The 23,979-nt window shown below is 52.9% G+C and overlaps 2 protein-coding genes across 2 annotated transcripts in view; both read right to left on the reverse strand.

The window, feature by feature from the left end:
• The window catches only part of LOC112065313 (succinyl-CoA:3-ketoacid coenzyme A transferase 2, mitochondrial-like), a 1,731-nt gene extending 1,064 nt beyond the window's left edge, over positions 1–667 (reverse strand). Inside the window, 4 exon segments of the mRNA XM_024125497.2 lie at position 1; positions 4–88; positions 90–232; positions 235–667. The exon segment at position 1 is cut by the window's left edge and continues 149 nt beyond it. Coding sequence (XP_023981265.1) covers position 1; positions 4–88; positions 90–232; positions 235–667 — 662 coding nt within the window.
• Positions 1–23,644, reverse strand: part of LOC102991425 (bone morphogenetic protein 8B) — a 41,059-nt gene extending 17,415 nt beyond the window's left edge. Inside the window, exons 1-3 of the mRNA XM_024125498.3 lie at positions 23,076–23,644; positions 2,926–3,115; positions 2,337–2,485 (exon numbers count right to left, since the gene is read on the reverse strand). Coding sequence (XP_023981266.1) covers positions 2,337–2,485; positions 2,926–3,115; positions 23,076–23,412 — 676 coding nt within the window. The 5' untranslated portion in view covers positions 23,413–23,644. The remainder of the gene's footprint in view (positions 1–2,336; positions 2,486–2,925; positions 3,116–23,075) is intronic.
• Positions 23,645–23,979: the final 335 nt, after the last annotated feature.

A 23,979-nucleotide genomic window follows, 5' to 3' on the forward strand; every position in this document is an offset into this window, starting at 1 on the left:
AGATGACGTTTCCTGCCCGGTCGGCCTTCCACCCTTTCACCAAAGCAAAATCGGCCGTGACGTCGTGCTCCAGAAGGTAGTGCTGTCCCGTGGAACTCCCTCACCTCCCTGGGCTGACTCAGGATGGCGATGTGGCCGTCCTCTAAGTACTTGCTGGGTGCGCCTCCCTCCTGGGCCAGGGTCCCGTAGGCCGTGAGGGTGTGGAAGGCGGGCACGCCGGCGCCCCCGCGCAGATGCGCTCCGCCAGGGTGCCCTGGGGCGTGATCTCCAGCTCCAGCTCGCCCGCCAGGTACCGGTGCTCGCAGAGCGAGTTCTCCCCCAAGTATGAGCAGACGATGCGGGTGATCTGCTTGATCCCCAGGAAAAGGCCGAGCCAGAAGTTCCCCTCCCCCACGTTGCTGCTGACCACGGTCAAGTCCTTCACGCGGGTCTTGAGCAGCGCCCCTATCAGGTTCTCCGGGATCGCGCAGAGGCCGAAGCCCCGGACCATGATCCTCGCGCCGTCCGGGCTGTCTCTCACGGCCTCCACGGGGTCCGCGTAGGACTTGGCACGCGCGCGGGCGCTGCTGGCGAAGCCGCACACACCGCCCGTCGCCAGCGCGGACACCGAGCGGCCGGCAGGGACCCGGCGCCCGAGCGCAGACTCCAGGAGCCGCAGGGCTGCCATCGTCCGCTCCGCTCCGGCTGGGGCTCCGGCTCCGGGCCCAGCGGGGACAGGCGGTGGCCGTGCGCGCCCTGAGCGCGCGCGCGAGTCACAGGGCAGGGGGCCCCCGGCGGTGACGCGCCCGCCCGGCTGGCTCCCCGCCCACCCCGCTCCGTCTCCGCGCTCCGAGGGCCGGAGGCGCCGAGCTTCCCGGGCCGCGAAGGCGGGAGGCGGGACCGGTCCGGACCGTCAGGCGGGACTGGAGGCATCCGGGGACTGGCGCACGGAGGCCGCGAGGCGACGTCCCTCGGGGAAGCCTGGGCGCCGTCTCCTTCCTCTCCATCGTCTCCCTTCCTCCCCGGCGCGCTACTCCCGTCCCCCCGCCCCCATATCCACCTCCACGTCAGCGGTTCCCACACCTGTGTCCCCAGAGCGTACTGCCCTGGAACCACATTTGTCACAACTAATCAACCAATACTGGTATCTTATTATTTACTAAACATCACGATCTACTCAGATTTCATTAGTTTTCTGCAGTGTCTTTTTTCCAGGGTCCCACGTTGGCATATAGTCATCACAACTCCTTAGGCACCTCTGGGTTGCTACAATTTCTCAGACCTCCCGTGTTTTTTGATGACCTTGGTGTTTTGAGAAGTACTGGTCAGGTATTCTGTAGAATGTCCTTCAGTTTCGGGTTGTCTGATGTTTTTCTCATGGTGAGACTGGGGTTCTGGGTTTGGGGGACGAAGCCCATGGAGGTGAAGTGCTGTTCCCACCCCGTCAGATCAAGGGTGTCTGGGAGCTACATGACGTGCTCATGGGAGCCTGAGCACCCGGCTGAGGGCTGCCGCTCAGGTTGCCCCCGCAAGGGTACTGCCCCAGCCCACGGCATACTTTGGGAAGCAAGTCTGTAAGTGTAGCCCACACTGAAGGAGGGGGAGAGATGCTACACCCCCTTGAGGGGGAGTGTCTCAGAGGGCTGTTTTACAGAACGCTGAATCAGATCCTGTCCTCCTCCACTGCGATTAGATAAGATGACATTTATTTCAGAGTTACTATTCTACCCACTTCTCTCAGCCTCCTCAGTCGCTGCCAAGCCCCCTGTGCTCCAGCCATGGCGGCCCCCGCTGTACCGCAGACACACCCACCCTGGGCCCACCAGGAGGCTCTCCCCCAAACACCTGCTGAATGAATGAAGGTGTGAATCCTCATTCTACAGATGAGGAAACCGAGGCTTAGAAAGGTAAGTAACCTGCCAAGGCCACCGAGTTAGAAGGCTGCCGAGCCGGGATTCACACCCAGGCCTCTGCCGCAGAGCCTGAGGGTGTGAGCGCTTCCCCTCGCCCAGCCCAGGACGGAAACTCCTGGTGCAGAAGGCAGCTCCGTAGAGTAGAAAGAATCTCCCATTTCTTGGGGAGGGAAGACATGCACTCACTCTGAGCAACACAACTGTTGGTCCTGCAGAAGGAGAGGAGGGACTCTCGGCTGGTAGGGGGTCTCCTGCTGTCCCGCACTGCGGGAACCTCACTCTCTACCCACTGAGCCCCCGCGGAGGGGTGGAGGTATCCCCCAGCGGCACAGGTGGAAAAGGCCAGGCCTCCAGGGCCACGTGAGGGGCTCCAGCTGCGCCTGCCGCCAGCAGCTTCCTCGGAGGAGCCCCCAGGGGAAGGTTCGCTGCTGACCCGAGTCTTACCGTCATCTGTTTCCACATAGAGGCGGAGTCCCAGGTCCTTGTTACGGTTCAAGAGCCAGCGGTCACTGGCTGCTGTCACGTCCAACACCAGCCAGCCCTCGTCCCCAGATCGGAGCGTCTGAAGATCCAAAAAGAACAAGTCAGACTCCCTGTGGACACGAAAGAACAATTAACCGAGGGCCGGCACAGCTGCCTTTGTGTTTCCAGCGCCCTCCTGGGGGACCGTTAGTGGGGCATCTACCCCGCCTGGCTCTGACCTGGGTGCCTTACATGCCTTTTCTCACTGCGTCTACCGTACAAAGGTGTTACTGTGCCCGTGTACAGATGCGGAAACTGAGGCTCGGGAGCTCAGTGACCTGTCCATGGTCCCACAGCTAGGACGGTAGGATGGGGACTTGAATCCAGGACTGAGGCTGGGTCTCTCCCCACGGTGACACGAGGCCTCGGGCCAACCATCTTTCTTCTCTGAGGGTGGACTGCCCTGGAAGCTCCCCTTCTGTCCTCCGGGAAATGTCCCCCCCGGCACCCAGGGCTGGGCCGGACCCTCCGACAGAGGCTTGAGCGGGCCCGCGGGGCGCAGGGCAGGCACCTGTTGGACTGCTGCAGGACCACCTCGAACATGCTGACGTGGAGGGTCCAGTTGAGCAGGTGGGTACTGGGCAGCTTGTAAATCCGGAACTCCGCGGCCGTGACGGCCTCCCCCGCCGGGATCTGGGTCAGGTCAAAGCGGAACTCCTTCCACTGGGGCTCCTGGTGGCCCAGGGTGCGGTCCCGCTCCACTGCAAGACAAAGTGGGACTGGCGGTCACTTGTGGTTCCAGCTCGGGCTCCGGGGTGGGCAGGGCCGGGTGGGATCTGGCGGCCTGGGCAGTCTGCGTGGGACCGCTCCCTCCTCGAGAACAGACTTGTCCCAGATCTGCCTCCTGGGTGCCGAGAGGGCTCCGGGAGCTGTGTCGTGAGGCTCCTGGCACGGCACCTGGCACACGGCGGTGCCACAAGGGCAGTGTCCATGTCTGGTCGGCAAGCCCCAAACCCAGTCTGCCCTGCTCAGCACCCTGCTGGCTCTGGGACCCACAGATGGGGCACAGGACAGGTCCCTCCTCTGGGGAGATGGACATCAGACCCAAGGCAGAAAAAGGCCACGGTGGCAGCAGGGACATAGCTGAGTGCGCTTGAGCAGGACGGGGCTCCCGGAGTCAGCCCGTACGTGGATGGGAGTTGAGGGGAGAGAGGGCTTTGGAGCTGGGCCTTGAGGGGTGAGAGTGAATTTGTCACGAAGTCAAGGGAGAAGGACGCTGCAGAGGCAGGGTCCAGCCTGAGCAAAGGCCTAGAGCCAAGGAACGACAACACCGGCAGGGAAAACAACAGCCATAAAACCCAGCAAAGGGTGAAAGGATGGCAGGACCCTTTTTGGAACAAGGGGAAGCAGGAAGGGGGGCCGGAGGGAGACATGAAAAGAACCAGGAAGAGGCGAGGTAGGATGACAGCTCCTGGAGATGCTGGGTCAAGTGCTGGGGAAGCTGGAGGGTCCCATGGCATGATCTGAGCAGGCTTCCCGGAGGAGGTGACACGGGAACTGGCCTTGAAGGATGGGACTGAGTCTTGGTGGATAAGGTGGGGGAGAAGACATTCTAGGCAGAGGTCCTGCACAGGTGCGAGGTGCTGGGGCCGCCCACCATCCCGCAATGTGCGGCTCAGGGCATAAGTCTGGCTGTGGCCTGACTGCAGAGAGCTGGAATTCTGGCCTCGGAGCGTGGGCTGTGCTCTGGCCAGTGGGGGATCAGGGCTCTGGGCAGCAAGGGAGTGTGGTTTAAGGGTAGAGTGGAAGCTATGTGTGGAGGCGAGGGTAAAGCCCAGGCTGGAGGGGACCCAAGGCAGGCCAGTGGCAGGGCTGCTCTAACAGTCTGGGCAAGAGACCACAGGAGCAGAATAAACCCCATATTTCCCCAGCTGCCCGGAAATGCCCAGGACAGTATATTTAGAGCGTCTCACTTTAGCCTCCTGTCACTTTCAAACACTAAAAATCTGTATTTCCGCAAAGCAGGGGCGGAAGCCTCCCAGAGCCTTCCCCCAAAACCAACACTGAGATTTTAATTACATGTCTGTGAGTCTTTTTAAAAATTCTCTGACTACTGTACTCAGCGACCACAAGTCACCAGGCTGGTGGTGGAGGCGGATGGGGGAGCACTTCCTGTCCTTGCGGTGGAGACCTGGTCCGGTGATGGACGGGCAAACAGCTGTGCTGGGCGGGGCTAGTGGACACATGTTTGGGCAGGAGATGGGCGTTTCATCCCCTGACCAGGGAGAAGGGAAAATAGAACCTCCATCATCTGACAGGGTGCTGGACCTGCAGCAAATGCCCACCTACAAGCCACGCTGCTTCAGGGGCAGCGTGACACAGGACGGATCTGGGTCCTCCCACGGAGGCAGGATGTGGAGGGCAGGGTTCTGGACCTTTGCCGAGTGATCCTCGCCATGAATATCACCACACAAGTCCCCTCCTCCCTACACACTCACACACAGAGCTTTGGGGACAATTCCCATGGATTCGGTAACTGCAGAGACCACCTCGGTTACATGGCTGTGTAAGCATCCCTGATCTGCAGGATGAAATAGGTCCAGGCTGTTGGCTGTCACAGGGTGTGGCCCCGAGAATAAGGAGGGTCACTCAGCCATGCCCGGAACCCGACCCCTCTCAAAGCATTCTTAAGTATATCTGCCCCCAAGGCACGGTGGGTGACCCTTGGTGGGTCACTGGGAACCTCTGTCTGCAGGCCTGATACTGACTCATTCATGTTGGATCCAGGACTGAGGGAACAACCACAAACCTGCCAGCTCCTGCGGGCACCAAACTCTGTGGCCTCCCTCCCTTTCTGACCTGGGGGCCCGCCTGTGCTGGGTCAAGAGAGCCCTCTTCACCTGGACTGACCTCAGCTCCAAGCTTCTGTCCTGTGGGTTCGTGAAATCGATACCTGTCCCCACCAACCCCCCACCCGTGCCCAATAGTTCCAGCACAGGAAACTGCCTGCCCCAGTGTACCAGGCAAGCATTAGAGGTGGGACATTTTTAGGAAACTGTATTTCCGCAAAGCAGGGGCGGAAGCCTCCCAGAGCCTTCCCCCAAAACCAACACTGAGATTTTAATTACATGTCTGTGAGTCTTTTTAAAAATTCTCTGACTACTGTACTCAGCGACCACAAGTCACCAGGCTGGTGGTGGAGGCGGATGGGGGAGTACTTCCTGTCCTTGCGGTGGAGACCTGGTCCGGTGATGGACGGGCAAACAGCTGTGCTGGGCGGGGCCAGTGGACACATGTTTGGGCAGGAGATAGGAGTTTTATCCCCTGATCAGGGAGGAGAGGAAATAGAACCTCCATTGTCTGACAGGGTGCTGGACCCGCAGTAAATGCCCAGCCACGAGCCAGGCTGTTCCAGGGGCAGCGTGACACAGGACCACCTCCCATACAGGCAGGGCACAGCGGGCAGGGTTCTGGACCTTTGCCAAGTGATCCTCGCCATGAATATCACCACACGAGTCCCCTCCTCCCTATACACTCACACACAGAGCTTTGGGGGCAATTCCCATGGATTCGGTAACTGCAGAGACCACGTTGGTTACATGGCTGTGTCAGCATCCCTGATCTGCAGGATGAAATAGGTCCAGGCTGTTGGCTGTCACAGGGTGTGGCCCCGAGAATAAGGAGGGTCACTCAGCCATGCCCGGAACCCGACCCCTCTCAAAGCATTCTTAAGTATATCTGCCCCCAAGGCACGGTGGGTGACCCTTGGTGGGTCACTGGGAACCTCTGTCTGCAGGCCTGATACTGACTCATTCATGTTGGATCCAGGACTGAGGGAACAACCACAAACCTGCCAGCTCCTGCGGGCACCAAACTCTGTGGCCTCCCTCCCTTTCTGACCTGGGGGCCCGCCTGTGCTGGGTCAAGAGAGCCCTCTTCACCTGGACTGACCTCAGCTCCAAGCTTCTGTCCTGTGGGTTCGTGAAATCGATACCTGTCCCCACCAACCCCCCACCCGTGCCCAATAGTTCCAGCACAGGAAACTGCCTGCCCCAGTGTACCAGGCAAGCATTAGAGGTGGGACATTTTTAGGAAAATGATTTTCATCGGAAATTGATAAAACTTCTGGGATGTGTCATTAAACTGGACATTACTCTAACTAGCCAAAGGAGAGCACCCCCTTTCTTTGTTGGAACCACGTGAATGTACAGTTTTTCAGTAGTTGCTTCTGTGGATTAGGGGAAGATGTTTCTCAAAAGCTGGTGTTAAGAAACAGCATTTGTTGGGACCTGGATGTCCCCTACGGTAGTTCCTGGGCTGGCTGCCCCTGCTTTAGCCACTAAAACAGCATTGAGAAGGGTAGATGCTCTGACCTGCAGCTGGGGCTTCTGGTCCCCGCCCTGACCCTGTCAGCAGTCAGGTACTTACCCTTCGTGGCCTCAGTCTGCTCATCTGGGAAGTGGGGATCCTAGGATCCTTTCCACATAAGGCTGTGAAAGGGCTTTAAAAAGGACAGGGATCATGGGATAAGAGGGATGGTCATTCCTTAGGAGGTGGGAGGGGTGTTGACCTCTAATTTCCTAACTTAATTGACATATCAAGGTAATAACATCCTGCCAGCACCATCGGGAGTTTCATGTGTGAGACTCAAAAGCCATGGAAGAGAAAAGAGAGACATTCAGTTTTCTGCCTCTAAATAAAAGTATGAAATGAAAGATTATATAAAATAAAAATATATCAATGCATCTGAAAGGCATTTGGATGGCTTCAAATTGCCTCCTTTCCACCTGCCTGACCTTTGTGAAGACACTTGATCCTGTGGGCCTCGGAATCCACATCTGCAAAATGTTTGATACAGAGATGAAATTGAAATTAAAGTGTAAAAAGCCCTGTCTGCTACTGTGGCCGCACTTGGTGTGGTCCAGCAAATGCTTCTAACCTATTATTCAGGAGCATTTCCTTTTTGGTGCACATTCATGCCCAGCCTCCACCTTCCCCTATAACCAAGGTCTGGAATCTCCCAAACATGCCCAGGCCTGGAGAGGCAGCCCTTCAGCAATGCCAGTGGTGCCATCCACTGCGTTCCAGCTCGTGCACAAAGCAAAAACTGACCCCTTCTTTATGAAAGTGCTGAAGATTCCAAAACATCAGAGTTCAGAGGACAGATCACTGCATACAGTCTCCTCCCACTTTTATGCACACGTGGAGACAGATCCCAGGAGTCCTGGCTCCCATCTGGGCTCCTTTTCACTGCAGTGGCCCTCCACCATCCAAGGCTACAAAACAGCATAAGCCCTCCACCTTGGAGTTGGCCTGTCCCTGCTTCCTGCCCCGCTGCTACTGTAGGATGCTCTGTAGAGGGAATTTAGGGGAAAGGCCAAGGTCTGCACAATGTGATTTCTTGGGTTTTCCTGGTAAAATTTGCTGCGGGTTGTGGAATTGGGAAGTTCATTCCTGGGTCCCCTGGCAGATTAAGACAGGCTGGGGGGTGCAGGGAAAGGGGTGCTCCCTGCCTGGCCTATGTTCTGGATCCTGGCCATCTGAGATAAGTCCTGCCAGGAATCCTCTCTCTGTGGTCGTCCTGGGGGGACTGCTGATGTTTGAAGCAAGAGGATAGTAAATTATTCCCCCTCTCTGCAGAATCTGGGGTAGGAATTCCTAATCTGGCGGGGGTGGGGAGGTCCTATAAGTTCACCTTTGGGCACGTGGGAGAAGACTCCTCACTCTGCTGCCTTCTCATGCTCTGGAGGTCTTCTAGAACACTCACTTTTCCCTTCATTTTTCCCGGGCACATCTAGGAATACTAATTAATTTGTGTATGCAACACATTTGAAAGCAGTGCTTATTGAACGAAAGTCAGTATTTAGGCACTGGGGAAACTGGCCCTGTGCAGGGGGGAGGTCAGGTAGGAAAGAGTGAACAAACAAAGTCATTGTATGCGATGAGCCCTGTGAAGGACACCAAGAGAGAGGTGGGATTGGGGATAATGCAGGGAGGGCGCGTGGGGTTACTTTATGTTTCTAACTTTATTTTGTAGTAATTTTAGATTATTTAGATTCAGAGAAAATTGTTGCGAAAATTGTTGCAAGAGTTGTTGCAAGAGACTTCCCATATACTCTTTACCCAGCTTTCCCTAATGATAACCATCTTACATAACCAAAGCACAGCATAATGACCAAAACCAGGAAATTGATATTGGTACGATATTATTAAGTACACTACAGACTTTTCTAGAATTTTGCCGGTTTTCCGACTTATGTCCTTTTTCTGTTCCAGGATTCAATCCTGGATCCCACATCACATTTCATTGTTAGGTCTCCCTGATGTGCTCTGACCTGTAACAAGTGCTAAGCCATTCCTTGTCTTTCATGCCCTTTCTTATGAAGAGCACTGGTCAGGTATTTTGTAGGCTGTCCCTCAATTTGGGTTTAGCTGATGTTTTCTCATTATTAAATTGAAGTTACGGATTTTGGAGAAATCCACCTCGGAATTTGTGTCCTCTTCTAAGCACATCATATTGGATGATATAATGTCAATATGTATTATTACTAGTGACGTTATCTAATTCTTTGGTTAAGGTGGTATCTGCCAGGTATTTTCACTGTAATGTCATTATTTTTCTTTTGGAAATAATAAATATCTTTAGGGAGAGATTATGAGATTTGCACGTATATTTCTCCTCAAACTTTTGCCCACTAATTTTAGCAATTATTACTGTAATATCTGCAATAGTGATTTTCTATTTCCTTCTTTCCCTCTACTTTTATTAATTGGAATTCTTTTGAAAGGAAGACTTGCCCTTCTTTCCATGATTATTCTGTTATTTATTTATATCATTATGGGTTCACGGATATTTCATTTATTCTATGGGTTATAATCCAATACAATTGTTGCTCAGATTGTTCTAGCTTTGCCCATTGGGAGCATCTTTGGGTTGGTCCCTTGTCCCTTTGACATGCCCCCCTCCCCATCCTTTTTTTGAGTACGTCCTAATTGTCTGGCACCACCAGATGCTCCAGGCCCATCTTGTGATTCCCCATTCCCCGCCGCTGACATCAGTCACTTCTCCAAGGAGCTCTGGTTCATTTCATTTACCATTTATAGAATGGGGATTTAAACACCAAGCTCTGAGCACAGGGTGTGCTCATTAAAATAAAGTGTCATGCTTTTAGGCGTTCTCAGTGGACAGAGCTAGGAAATATATGTGTGTATACTAACCCATGCATAAACATACATCTGTATTTATTTCTATTTTTCTGGATATATCTATTTTAAAAATTGGAGTTATACCTTTAGTTCCAGTTCAGTGTGGGGTTACTTTATTTAAAAAAAAAAAATAAATTTATTTATTTTATTTATTTATTTTTGGCTGCATTGTGTCTTCCTTGCTGCACGTGGGCTTTCTCTAGTTACAGTGAGTGGGGGCTACTCTTTGTTGCGGGGTGCGTGGGCTTCTCATTGCGGTGGCTTCTCGTTGCGGGGCACAGGCTCTAGGTGCATGGGCTTCAGTAGTTGTGGCATGCGGTGTCAGTAGATGTGGCTCGCAGGCTTTAGAGCGCAGCCTCAGTAGTTGTGGCGCACGGGCTTAGCTGCTCCGTGGCATGTGGGATCTTCCCGGATCAGGGCTCAAACCTGTGTCCCCTGCATTGGCAGGTGGATTCCCTACCACTGCGCCACCAAGGAAGCCCCCAGTGTGGGGTTACTTTAGATGTGGTACTTTGGAAAAATCTTTCCAGAAAGACACTCTAAGACCGGATCAAGCACTCGTGCATTGCTGGCAGGAACGCAAAATGGCATAAGCCCTGGAGGGGAATCCGGCAATATCTAGCAAAATTATACATGTTTTGACCCAAACATCTCATTTCTAAGAAATTGTCCCAAAGACACACTCACAAAAATACAAAAAGATGTACATACAAGACTATTTGTTATGACCCAATTTTGTAACTTGTTACAGGAAAAGACTGGAAACAACCCAAATGTCTATCAACAGAAGATGGAATAAATGAACCACAGTACCTCTTCATGATGGGGTGCTAAACAGCTGTAAATTAGAACAAAGAGATCATCTATATTCTGCAATAAAGTGATCTCCAGGAGACAGTTTTTTTTAAAGAGAACTAAGGTGAACAGTACAGATAATATACCTTTTATCTAAGAACAGGTCAAAATACAAATATAAAAATGCATACACATCATAGGTACGTATATATGTAATTGTATTTTTTAAATGGAGATAAACTATAAACTAATAAATTAATTAAAAAATAGTTGGAGTGGGTGAAATAGGTGAAGGGGATTAAGAGGTACAAATCTGCAGTTATTATAATAAATAAGTCATGGGGTGTAATATACAGCATAAAGAATATGGTCAATAATATTGTAATAACTTTGTATGGGGACAGATGGTTACTAGACTTACAGTGATCATTTCATAATGTGTGCAAATGTCAAATCGCTATGTAGTATACTTGAAACTAACATAATACTGTATGTCAACTATATTTCAACTTAAAAAATGTAGTTATCTTTCTCTGGAGGAAGAGAACAGAGACAGAGTGTAGGAGACAGGCATGGAAGCCAGGCCTCTCTGAATGTCCCTTGCTTTGTAAATATTTCACATAAGTATAAAACAAGAATAATTCAAAATACAAAAACAAAGAGTAATACCTAAGACTAAGATGCAAAATAAAGTAAATAAATGGTGGGTATATTGAGTTGGTGGCTTACCTACACAGTGAGGAATTATTTCAAGTCATTTTCAAACAGAGTAATTTGACTGTATATCCCTAGTGGGATAGCTTAAGGACAAAATAAACTAAAAATAAATCTTAATTTTTCAGTAATCATACTGCTATGATGATGTTATTCTACATCTATTATACATGTAGGATATAACGTATTTATATATATAAGTTTTATATATATACTTGTAGGATAAAGCAAACGTCTATCATATTAATGTTGTTAGGACCAAATTATTCTGTGCAAAAGAAAATAGAAATATAAAATATAAAAAAAAGAATTTAAGTAAGTCTATAATCCTAAGCTTGAACTGGAAATATTCATCTGAGGGATAGATTGGGAGTTTGGGATCGACATATACACACTGCTATATTTAAATTAGATAACCAACAAGGAGCTACTCTATAGCGTAGGGAACTCTGCTCAATATTCTGTAATAATCTAAATGGGAAAAGAACTTGAAAAAGAATAGACACGTGTATGTATAACTGAATCCCTTTTCTGTACACCTGACAATATTGTTAATCAACTATACTCCAATATAAAAAAAATTTTTTTAAAAGAAATATTTGGGGACTTCCCTCATGGTCCAGGGGTTAAGAATCCGCCTTCAAATGCAGGGAACGCAGGTTTGATCCTTGGTTGGGGACATAGGATCCCACATGCCGCGGGGTAACTAAGCTCGCTCGCACAACTACTGAGCATGCGGGCCACAAACAAAGAGGAGCCCGCGTGCCACAGTGGAGGATCCCACATGCCGCAGTGAAGATCCCGCATGGGGCAACTAAGACCCGACGCAGCCAAAAATAAATAAATAAATAAATAAATATTTAAAAAAAAAAAAAAAAAAAAAAAGAAATATTAGTTTGGGGAATTCCCTGGTGATCCAGTGGTTAAGACTCTGCACTTCCATTGCAGGGGGCACGGGTCTGATCCCTGATCAGGGAACTAAGATCCTGCATGCCTCCCGGTGCAGCCCAAAAAAAATAATAATAATATTTTTAAAAAAGGAAATATTTGTTTGAACTCGTGATTTTTTTCTCTTAGAAAATACATATTCCCTAGCTCTGTCCACTGAAAAAGCCTAGAAATGGTGGCCAAGGAGGGACAGTGGGGAGCTCTAATGCCCCGAGTGCAGTCTTAAATGATCACCTCCACCACAAGGCACCAGGGCTCCTAGAGAAATGACCCATTTCTGACCCAGGGCAGGAAATGCATAAGCACAGCCTGGAACATCTCATCCCAGAAGGCAAGGAAGCTCCCTGAACCTCCTAGGAGAGAGTTAAAAGTACTCTGAAGCTAAGCTGAAGAGGCTTCATAATAGCCATGGAAGGGACAATTTGAGCATCAGAGAGAACTGTAATAGATTGAAAAGTATCATGTATATTAACATCCATTAGGTCAGCAGCAGCAGCACTGGTCATCTTTGGACAGAATTTCTCAGACTTGGCACTATTAACATTTTGGGCCAGATAATTCTTTGTTGTGGGTGATAATTCTTTGCTGTGGATAACTGTACAGTGTATTGTAGAATATGTAGTAGCATCCCTGGCCTCTGCACACTGGATGCCAGTGGCACCACCTTCCCTTCCCCAGCTGTGACAACGAAAAATGTCTCCAGATATTGCCAAATGTCTCCTGGGAGATTGAGAACCACCGCCTTTGCAAAATGTTAGGAATCAATTCACTATTCTAAACCCTGGTAAATGAGGGAAATAAATAGTCAAGTCTGGAGAAGGAAGAAAAACCAGTTATGTGAAGAGGTGGTGGAAGAGCCTTCCAGGCAGATGGAACCACAAATGCAAAGGCCCTGAATCTTTGAGAAACATCCAGCAGGTCCACAGGGCTGGAATCTAGTGGTCTAGGTGTCCAAGATGAGGCTGGAGTGACAAGCAAGGCCAGTTCATGTACAATACATCTTACTTCTCAGCCTTCAAGAATTCATCACAGTGATTCAAAGAAGTTCTGTGACCTAGGAAGAATTTAATAAAGTTCAACTCTTGCTGATGCTATGACACTTCATGACCCTGTGAGGTGTGTTGGAAGCCACTTGTAGTTTCTTGAAGCCAACAGAGAATCTTGACAGCCAGCTCCACTGAGATACCTGAGTGGTGAGGCATGGGCCCAGCACTGGGGCCGCACGATGCCACTGCTGGTTCCATAGGTACCTTCTTTTCTACAAAGCTCCGCTTGGGGAAGCAGTCAGAGTGTTTACTTTCTTAACCCCTTATTGTGGCTCTAGGAAAATAAGCAGTCTCAGACCCTCGGCCTTCTCCTCCAGCCTCTGATAAAAAGGCCCCCAGAGCTTCCCTGGTGGCGCAGTGGTTGAGAATCCGCCTGCCGATGCAGGGGACACGGGTTCGTGCTCTGGTCTGGGAGGATCCCACATGCCGCGGAGCGGCTGGGCCCTTGAGCCCTGGCCGCTGAGCCTGTGCTCCGCAACGGGAGAGGCCACAACAGTGAGGGGCCCGCGTACCAAAAAAAAAAAAAAAAAAAAGGCCTCCAGATCCCACATTTGCAGGAAGACCCTGCCTGGGGCACGAGGCAGCCTCCACCACCATGGCCACAGTCCATGTTCTGCCTTCCCACGTCTGAGGACTGCACCCTCCACACAGGCTAGATCTCCAGATGTCACACCCTGTATCCGCCAGCCTGACACCAATAAAGGTTTGGGCTATTTTTGTGCCCTGGATCAAATTTAGAGTCACTGAGACAACCCAAATCTGTCTTGTTTCTGACTAAAATTTATTTTGTATCAAAAGGCACCCTTTTCTTCCAGTTCTGCATGCCTATTAAGAGAATGGAATCTGCTTCCCTGGCGGTCCAGTGGTTAAGACTACGTGCTTCCACTGCAGGGGGCTTGGGTTTGATCCCTGGTTGGGGAACTAAGATCCTGCATGCTGCACGGCACAGCCAAAAGAAAAAAAAGAAAAAGGAATCTTTTGACAGGCCACCTATGGACTGGGAGAAAATATTTGCAAATGATGGGACCAATAAGGGCTTAATTTCCAAAATATATAAACAGCTCATACAATTCAATAACACACACAAAAAAACCCCAACAAACAACCCAATCAAAAAATGGGCAGAATACCTAAATAGACATTTCTCCAGAGAAGACATACAGAAGACATACATCCAATAGACACATGAAAAGATAATCATCATCACTAATTATTAGAGAAATACAAATCAAAACTACAATGCAGTACCACCTCACACTGGTCAGAATGGCCATCATTAAAAAGTCTACAAATAATAAATGCTGGAGAGGGTGTGGAGAAAAGGGAACCCTCCTGCACTGTTGGTGGGAATGTAAATTGGTGCAGCCACTGTGGAGAACAGTATGGAGGTTCCTCAAAAACTAAAAATAGAACTACCATATGATCCAGCAATTCTCTTCCTAGGCATATACCCAGACAAAACTATAATCTGAAAAGATACATGCACCCCTATATTCACAGCAGCACTATTTACAATAGCCAAGACATGGAAACAACCTAAATGTCTATCAACAGATGAACAGATACAGAAGATGAGATATATATATATAAAAGAACAAAATAATGCCATTACAGCAACATGGATGGACCTAAACATTATCATACTAAGCAAAGTAAGTCAGAAAGAGAAAGACAAATATCATATCACTTATACGTGGACTCTAAAATATGACACAGATGAAATTATCTATGAAACAGACTCACAGACATAGGGAATAGATTTGTGGTTGCCAAGGGGGCGTGGGGGAGGGAAGGATTGGGAGTTTGGGATTAGCAGATGTAGACTATTATATATAGGATGGTTAAACAGCAAGGTCCTACTGTGTAGCACAGGGAACTATATTCAACATCCTGTGATAAACTATAATGGAAAAGAATACCAAAAAGAATATATATAACTGAATCACTTTGCTGTACAGCAGAAATTAACACAACATTGTAAATCAATTATACTTCAATAAAATTTTTAGAAAGAGAGACAGAATGACATCTTCTGACCTGACAGTCCTTCCTGCCCTCAAACCCTTCCCCAGCCCCTCAGGGCCCATGGGAGGGTTTTACGCTTGGCTCTGCTGTCCAGCCACCGCCGCTCACCCACACAGGCTGGCCCTGCCCATCCTCACGGCCTCCTGGGCCTTCTGGGGCAAACACCCTCCCCCTGGAGTCCCTCCTCGAAGCCGCTCTCTCCGGGGTTGCCCCATCCCGTCAAGTATAAAGGCTACTTTCTTCTCGGTCCAGCTGTGAAAGCCCCCTTGCCCGCCTCTGACCCCACACACATCAGCCTGCCGGTCTCTCCCTTGCCCTGTCCCAGGGGTCCCCGTCCCTGGTTCATCTGCCCTCTGGACGTGACCAATTTGAGGACAGAGACTGAACAATGTGGGGTGGAAACGGGGGGCCTCAGCAGTCTGCTCATCCAGCCCCTCGTGTCCTGGGGGCCCAGGGATGCCCGGCCCCTCATCCCAAGGGCTCCTGGTCCCCAGGACAGCGGCTCAGCATCCAGCAGCGCAGCCCCTGGGCTGGGGCATCCTGCTGGTCGGGGAGTGGCTTCCACGTCACCGAGGGTTTCCAACCCAAGCCACCCACGTTCTCACTTTACTGTGGGACTCGCCTCCGTTCACGGCCCGGCCCCCGAGGTGGAGGACAGGCTCCCTCGGGGCCCCGGAGGCGGATGGGCTGGGCCCGTCTGGCTGGTCCTGCCGGTAACAAGGCCGAGGGGCCCCTCAGACCTAAGGAAACACCCGGGTCTCTGCGGCCCGTGCGGGTCCCGAGTGAGCTGCAGAATCCATCACCTCCCGGTTCTGCCTCTTCAGGGCTTCCTCCCGCCCAGGAATCTCAGCGCTGCCCAGAACAGGCCCCCCGCTTCACTTCTGGGGGTATTTTTAGTCAGTTCTCATTACTGACTTTTTCAAGAGCTGTTTCCATAAATGGCTCTGTGCTTATAATTACTGGTCCAGGCCTCAGCCGGCTTCAGAGCCCAAATTAAAAGGGAACAACCTGCCCACTGCACCACATCAAGCCCGCCAAGGCCAAAAATAGATCCAAGGAGATGTGAGCAAGAAGGATGCGGTTCCTCCAGTTCAAACCCAGGAAAGACCTGAACTGTGGGGCTTTCCAGAAAGACGTGGTCACGGTGACACATCCCCTCTCTCCCGTGGGGAATGGGTGCCCGTGAGGAGTGGCGGGTGTCCTCCCGCCCTGTGCCTCAGCCCTGGAGGAGCCCCATCAGTGGGCAGGGAGGGTGGGGGACATATTCTTTTGTGGGAGCTGGAAAGGCCTTCGGGGCAACCCTGCATAGATGGGAAACTGAGGCCCAGGGGAGCAGAGACTTGCTGGGGGTCACGTTAATCCAGGTTAGGGGCCTGGATTAACCTGACATGTGAACTTTGCAGACTTGGAGCCCACGTAAAATGAGTGGCCCTGGACTACCTCTGGGTGGCAATTCTGAGATGGGGGGGGTCACCTGTTCACAAGATTCTTTCATCAACAGGTGCATAAGAGGTGGCCTGCTGAGGCCACTGTCCTCCAGGCAGGGTCCTGCAGGGACTCGGGTCCCAGGGGAGGGACAGGGTGATCTGCAAAGACGGGGAGGCTGGCCCTGCTTCTGTGCCACCCGCCCAGGCCCAGGCTCCTTTGCCTGGCTCTGGGCACTCCCTGCTTTCCCGCTGCCTTCCTCTTTCCCTCAACTTTGCCAGCCTGCCCTGTGGCCATGCAGGGGCAGGGGGTACAGTCTGGGGGTTGCCATGAGATGCATATTTGGTCCCTGTTCTCAGGTTATTCATGGTTTCCTGAGGAGTAGAAGAAAGAGGGGTTAGATGTGCCCCCAGATCAGACAGGAAGAATCCTAAGGAATACAGACGATCAAGGCTGAGGGCTCTAATCATGGAAGGAGTCTGTCTCTTTGGGAGGAGGAGGAGTCAGACTTATGGAAAACCCTGCCCATCCCTTTTAAAAGAAGAAATGGGGGTGAGTATATTCTATGCAGAGGGTACAATGTGAGCAAAGGCACGGAAGTCGGACGCAATATCTCAGCTCCCATTTATTCTTCTACCGTGTGGCAGGCATGAGGCTGGCCTGACTGCATGTTTCACTTAGTCCTACACAACCCTGGGAGGTAGCCCTTATGAACCTTGTTTTAAAGGTGAGGAAATGAGATGCAGAGACTTTAAAAGGAAACTGTGTGATGTCTCACAGCTCCCCAGTGGCAGAGTCAGGATTAAAATCCAGGTTTAATATATCCACAGAGGAATGTGTACAAGCACGTCCAGATAGCTTTATGAACAACCAAAAACTGGAAACCCAAATGTCCCTTAATAAGAGTGGTTTGCAATGCAAACAACTCATTTATATGAGAACAACATATATAACAAAAGCATGGATGAATTTCAAGAAAATATGTTGTGTGAAAGACGAGACTCAGAGTATGTACTGTATGATTCCATTCACACGAAGTTCAAGAACAGATCAAAGGAATGTTTCGTGATAGAAATCAGAAAGTGGCTGCCTGAGGAGACTGGCTGGTAGAAATAGGGTTCCCAGGGGCACTTGTGTTATATGTTCCTCTGTGGTCTGAATTTTGTACAATGAGTATGCATTATTTGTAAACCCCAAAGCAATAAAGACACTTTAAAAACAGGATTCTCAGTTTACAACACACGTTCAACGCAGTCACATTCAGCAGCATGTACTGCACCTAACAATGGACCCTGGACTCAGGGGAGAGGCCACTTCTGTGTAGGACAAGAGCAGAAGATGTGCACGCAGGGAGTTGACCAGCTGTGTGGCCTTGGGAAAACCACCTAGGTTCTCTGAGCCTCACTGTACTCTTAATAAACAAAGATGTGACAGTAAATGTGAGATGAAATGAAAGGACAGACATGGAGGTTCTGGGCATGTGGTCATCACTGGGTGTCATCTCACACAATCCCTGAACAGCCCCTAGGGTGGGTACTGTGAGGATCTCCATTTTACAGAGGAGAAGACTGAGGTTCCTAGAGCTGGACTGAAAATCCTGATCACACTGAGAAGTGGGTGGAGTCAAGAAGCAAATTCTGTTGAGTCCCAGGTCAGAACCCCCAGCCCAGTCCTGCCTGCCCTCCCACTGTCCATCCGCTCCCGGTTTCCAGAGAGAGGCGTCACTGTCTAGACCACGTGACAATCACCTGATGTACTGTTATCTGTCTCTCTCCCACTGGAAGGTCAGCTCCACAAGGGGGGGACTTAGTTTCATTCCCTGTTATATTCCAGGAACTAGAACGGAGCCTGGCACAGAGCAGGTACTACATGACTACTTGTGGAGTGAATTCAGGAAAATATGCAAGAACTGCCTACTAAAGAACCAAAGAAAGTGACCCTGGGGCTCACGGAGGTGAAGGTCAGGGGGCTGAGCAGGACCCTCGCTCGCACTGAGCCCTGCGTCTCCCGAATCCAACAGCCTCAGCTCATCGCCACCCCGTCCTCAGCCACCCAGGATCACGGGAGTGAATCAGTCCAGTCCAGGGAAGGGTCAGCACAAAAGTGGAGATGGCCCATCCAGTTCTGACTACACTTCTGCCTGCAGTGCTGTTTGTGCCTCAGTTTCTCACTCTGGAGCATGGGCACCTGGTGCTCCAAGGACAGGAGGCGGAGAAGGGCTCGGGAGGAACATGCAGAGGTGGTCTCTCCTGCCTTATTCCTCCTGCAGGGCTGGCTGGGCCGGCTGAGGCCCTCGGGGGTCCAGCCAGTCACACCCAGCTGGGCGGAGGGATGGGTGGTGGTGTGAGAAGCTGCCTCCGAGGGTTCCTCGGAGGGCCGGAGCTGGGAGGCACCGCGTTTTTCTGACACCATCGCTGTGGACTGGACAGGAAAACAGAGGCCCAGAGAAGGGAAGGGATGTGGCTCGGGACGTGCAGGAGTCCACGGCAGGCCCAGGAGGGACAAGAACCTGGGCACTGCCTCCCAGATCAGGGCCTCCTCCCCTGAGCTCAGGTGGCACCAGGGACAGCCTCCATCTGCTCCTCGAGGGCACTGGCCCTGTCACTGTGTCCTGGCCAAGGGGAGCCAAGAGTCCACAGGCAGAGATCGACAGGCAGGCCAGGCAGGACCCAGCTCTGACCGCAGCCCTGGCCCCCAACACAGGCCCTGTCAGTCACGACACGGCTCCTAAAGCATCTGCTCAAAAGCAGAGGCCTGACCCCTGGACGGCAGGCCCAGGCCTCTGGGTCCTACAGGTGCCACTGACGGTCAGGGGCCCGGCAAGCACCAGGCCCGGCTGGCTTCTCAGGAGCTGATGAGGCCAATAGCAGAGCCAACAGGTGTGGGAGCCTCGGCGTGGGCGCTGATGCCACAGCGACTCTGCTATTAGACTCCACGGTGGTTCAGGGGCCGCTGACCTTCAGGGGCCTGGAGCCGGGGCCTCCAAAGGAGGAAACAATCCTGGTAGGTTCTAATCCCCCACATCAGCCTAGGTAATTACCAGTTAAAACTACTCGAACTGAAGGAGTTTTACTAGTGCAATCAGTACGTGAGAATAAAGAAGGCCCTCAGACAGCTGGCTGGACTGCCCACAGGCCAGGCTTCCACTGAACAAAGATCTGCTTGTTAATCCACAGCGTCAGAGGCCTTAGATCTTCATGAAACACACAGAGGTGGTGTGGGAAGAAACTGGGATTTGGAATCCACAGCCTGGATGATGCCATGGACCTGCTGTGTGGCCCTGGGTTGGTTATTTAACCTCTCTGAGCCCATGAAATGAGGCTGGTAAAACAGCTTCACAAGTTGCTGCATGGATGAAATGAGTTTTTATAGGACTATGGAACTTCAAACGCTAGTTTTTATTCAAAAACAGATAGAAACACCTTTGGTTGACTTGAAAAATCTGTTTCTGGGTCTCACATGTCTATAAGACATGTGGGGACATTTCCATCACATCCACACCAAGGCTGAGCAGCAGCTGGGAGGGTCTGGTATCAGCACTGACCAGGGCCAGGTTCACCCTAAAAAGGGGGCTGACTTTCTGCCCCTCCCCCTCTCTCAGCCTATCACACAACAACTCTGAGGATAGATGACTGGGAGCCCCATTCTACAAGGAGAGATCTGAGGCTCAGAGAGGGCAAGCGACTTCCCTAAGATCACAGAGCAGAAGCAGGAGGGCAACCAGCTCCTCCTGAGCTCAGGGTGCTGCTCGGCTCACAGCAGCAGCTCCCACCAGGGCTGTGCACCCTTGCCCCAGGGGATGCTGGGGGAAGAGGGACATGGGCTAGGCGGTGACTCACTCAGGTGGACGGCTCCCCTGGAGGCATTCTCAGGGTGACTGCATCCACAGCTCTCCTTGGTCCTGAGCCCGGGGGCAGCTCGCCCCCAGCACGGAGCTCCAGCCTCAGTTCCACATGTGGTCACCTCTGTCCCAAGTCCCCACCCCTCCCCTCTAACCAGGAAGGTGGCATCTAGAACCCGCCAGCCCAAGTCCTCTGCCCGGCACTGGGCTCTCAGCAGAGGTTAATGGCTGCCTGCTGTTCGCTCCCCCACGTGAGCCCATCACGAGCTCTGGTTTGGGGGGGACGGGCCTCCTTGAGGCAAATGGCTGAAGACCCACAAAACTTACTGTCACTCTGACCCCTGGGTTCCTCTGCCGAAATCCCTCTGAAGGCTCTCTCCACCTTGAAAGCCTGCCCTCCTGACACAGAAATGTCACCTCCTCGAGCACTGGATGGAGGGCCAAACAACCTCGGCCTGTCCTGGCTTGGCCACATAGAGGCCACGTTGTCCTGAGCAAGACACTGCCTCTCTGAGCCTCACTGTCCTCATCTGGCAGATGGGGATGAATGTCATGTCGCTAACAGGGTTGTTGGGAGGGTTAAGAGCGGCGCTGTAGGTGAAGGGAGGCTGGTGACCATGACAAGGGTCCTCTCCCTGCTCTGGGTCCCACAGCTCTCCCCACCTGGGGCTGAGCTGTAGTCCTTGGGTCCCCAGGTCCAGCCTAGTGTCTGCCTCAGCCCAGACTCTGCCCCTCACTGGCCACAGACAGGAGACAAAGCAGGTGGGGGACATATGTTCATGAATGTAGATTAAAGAGAGTTTAGTAATGGAAAACGTTATCTTTGAGAACTTTAAGGGTAAATGGCTCCACGATTTGGAGTATAATTTCTGCAGAGAGGGAAAGCTGGGCTTTACCTGGGAGAACAAAGAGGGTCCAAGCTGCCCATCAGGTCGGGGGCAAATGGCCAGGTGAGGGGCTCTGGACAGCAGATGGTTATGGCGTCCCAACGTGGGTTCAAGATTAAACTTCAAAATAAAGGTATGATGTCCAGTAAAATTCACATTTCCCCAAGATCACTTCAAACTTACAAAATATCAAATCTTAAATCCAATCATTGCTGGTGACTTAAGTCCATGCCTAGTCTTCCTTTTACTCAACAGGTAAACCTCCACCAAGCTGCTAAAGCTGGATAAGAAGGCTACAGATTAGCCATTGAAAGTTCTCAAGGCAAGACCAGAGCCTGGATGCAGAGGGGACTATGGATTGTAGGGAGGGAGATTGGAGTCAGGGCCTACAGCTGGAGACAGTACAGTAATGGGAGGGGTCAGGGGATGATGACAATGATCCTCTAATGGAGAATCATTAGAGGAATGGAGGGCAGAGGAGAAGGCGGTTAGGAGGGCAAATCCACAGGGCTTGGTGACTGCATGCAGAGGCAGGGGGCAGAGTCAAGGGGGTGTTCCCTTGTCAGAGTTGGTCAGGGTCTCTGAATCTCCTGCCCCCTTCACTGTCCCTGGGTATCCTTCTGCATTCCCCCGAGTCCATACATAACTTTTTTTTTTTTTTTTTTTTTTTTTTTTGCAGTACGCGGGCCTCTCACTGTTGTGGCCTCTCCCGTTGCGGAGCACAGGCTCCAGACGCGCAGGCTCAGCGGCCATGGCTCACGGGCCTAGCCGCTCCTAACAGGGTTGTTGGGAGGGTTAAGAGCGGCGCTGTAGGTGAAGGGAGGCTGGTGACCATGACAAGGGTCCTCTCCCTGCTCTGGGTCCCACAGCTCTCCCCACCTGGGGCTGAGCTGTAGTCCTTGGGTCCCCAGGTCCAGCCTAGTGTCTGCCTCAGCCCAGACTCCTGCCCCTCACTGGCCACAGACAGGAGGCAAAGCAGGTGGGGGACATATGTTCATGAATGTAGATTAAAGAGAGTTTAGTAATGGAAAACGTTATCTTTGAGGACTTTAAGGGTAAATGGCTCCACGATTTGGAGTATAATTTCTGCAGAGAGGGAAAGCTGGGCTTTACCTGGGAGAACAAAGAGGGTCCAAGCTGCCCATCAGGTCATTCAATGGCCTGGACACTCATTCCATGACAAGCCAAGTCCCGGGTGTGAGCCCAGGGTGACAAGACCACAGTCCCTGCCCCGCTGAGCTCAGAGTCTACTCCTTCCCCACCGTCCCACCCCCCAGCAGCACCCCACCCCCAGGTGGCCCAGGGAAGAGGCTGCTGTGGACTCAGAACATCTGGGTCCTTGTCTCTACTCTGGTGCTTTGATGATGTGACCACGGTTTTCCACGCTGAACTTTGTCCCTCTCTTCAGTACCGCCCTTATCAACGTGACAGCATCACAGCCTCTGTTTACTCATCTGCCTCCGCAGGACCAGACTGTCTTCCTGGCACTGCCCGCGTCCACCCGACACTACATGAATCTTACCATCGGGTGTGTCTGGCCGCGGGTGAATGTACGCCTCTGGGACTCACAGCCCTCATCTGTCCCTGCCGGATCGGCAGCTCACCGACGCCCACCCCCCCTGAGACTTCGCTGCCCTGACCCGGGCGGTTTTCCCTCCCGCGGTTCCTTGTCCACGACAAGGTGATTCCCCGCTCCCAGCAGGGCGCTCGCCCTGCCCGAGGTGGCGCACACGCCCCTGCAGCCCGCGCTCAGCCTCCGAGGGGCCCCTCGGCCCGCCGTCCCCCACGCGCCTTCTCGCGGGGTCACCGCCGCCCACCCCGGGCCCGCTCTCACCCATGTTGACGAAGCTCATGACCAGGTCGGCGCGGCCCAGGCGCCGCTCGGGGTTCCCGCCGTCCTCGTCGTCGTCGCCGGCCATGGCGCGATACAGGTCCAGCATGAAGAGTGGCGCGGACGCAGGCAGCCGGGCGGCGGCGGGCGGCGCGCGGGGCCGGGGCCGCCCGGGCAGCCGGAGCACCGCCAGGATCTCGCGCTGCAGGTCGCGGCGCTCGCGCGGGCCCAGGCGCAGCTGCGGGCAGCCGGGCGAGGGGCGCGGGCCAGAGGCGCCGCCGTCGCTCAGCGCGCACAGCGCCAGGCCCAGCAGCCAGAGCTGCCCGGGGCGCGCAGCCATGGCGGGACCCGGGCGGCTTCACCGAGCGCGCATCCGCTCCCGGCCGGGCCCGGGGCTGGGGGCGCACCGACGGCTAGAGGCGGGCCGGGCTTGGGGCCGGCGGGCCGGGGCGGGCGTCGCCCGCGAACGCAGCGCGGTCCCTAGAGCGCCCGGCCCGCGGTGCCTGTCGCGGCTCCGCGTAGTCGGATGCGGCAGCACCCCCTCGGGCAAGGGCTCCTCCGGGGACCGGGGACCGTCGGCTAGTCTGTCTGTGCCGCCGCGCCAGACAGTCTGGCTGCTGCCGAGTCAGCTCAGCTCAGAGGCGGAGGGCGAGCTCCCGCCGGGCTCCGGGAGGCGCGGACCCTCAGTCTGCGCAGCGCGCCCCGGGCCGAGGTGGCCTCTCTCAGTCCAACTTGCAGCCGTCGGGTCCCGCCCCCTCCGGACCCGACCAATGGGGGTACAGGGGCGGGGCCAAGGCCGCGGAACAGACGCCCCAGGAAGGGGCTCTGGATGCCAGGTGTTGGCGACAGTGAGATGCGACCCGCTGGTAGGTGGTCGGCGAGGAATCCCTAGCCCCGCCGTCGGGGG

The sequence above is a fragment of the Physeter macrocephalus genome, chromosome 3 (assembly GCF_002837175.3).
Source record: "Physeter macrocephalus isolate SW-GA chromosome 3, ASM283717v5, whole genome shotgun sequence".
NCBI lineage: Eukaryota > Metazoa > Chordata > Mammalia > Artiodactyla > Physeteridae > Physeter > Physeter macrocephalus.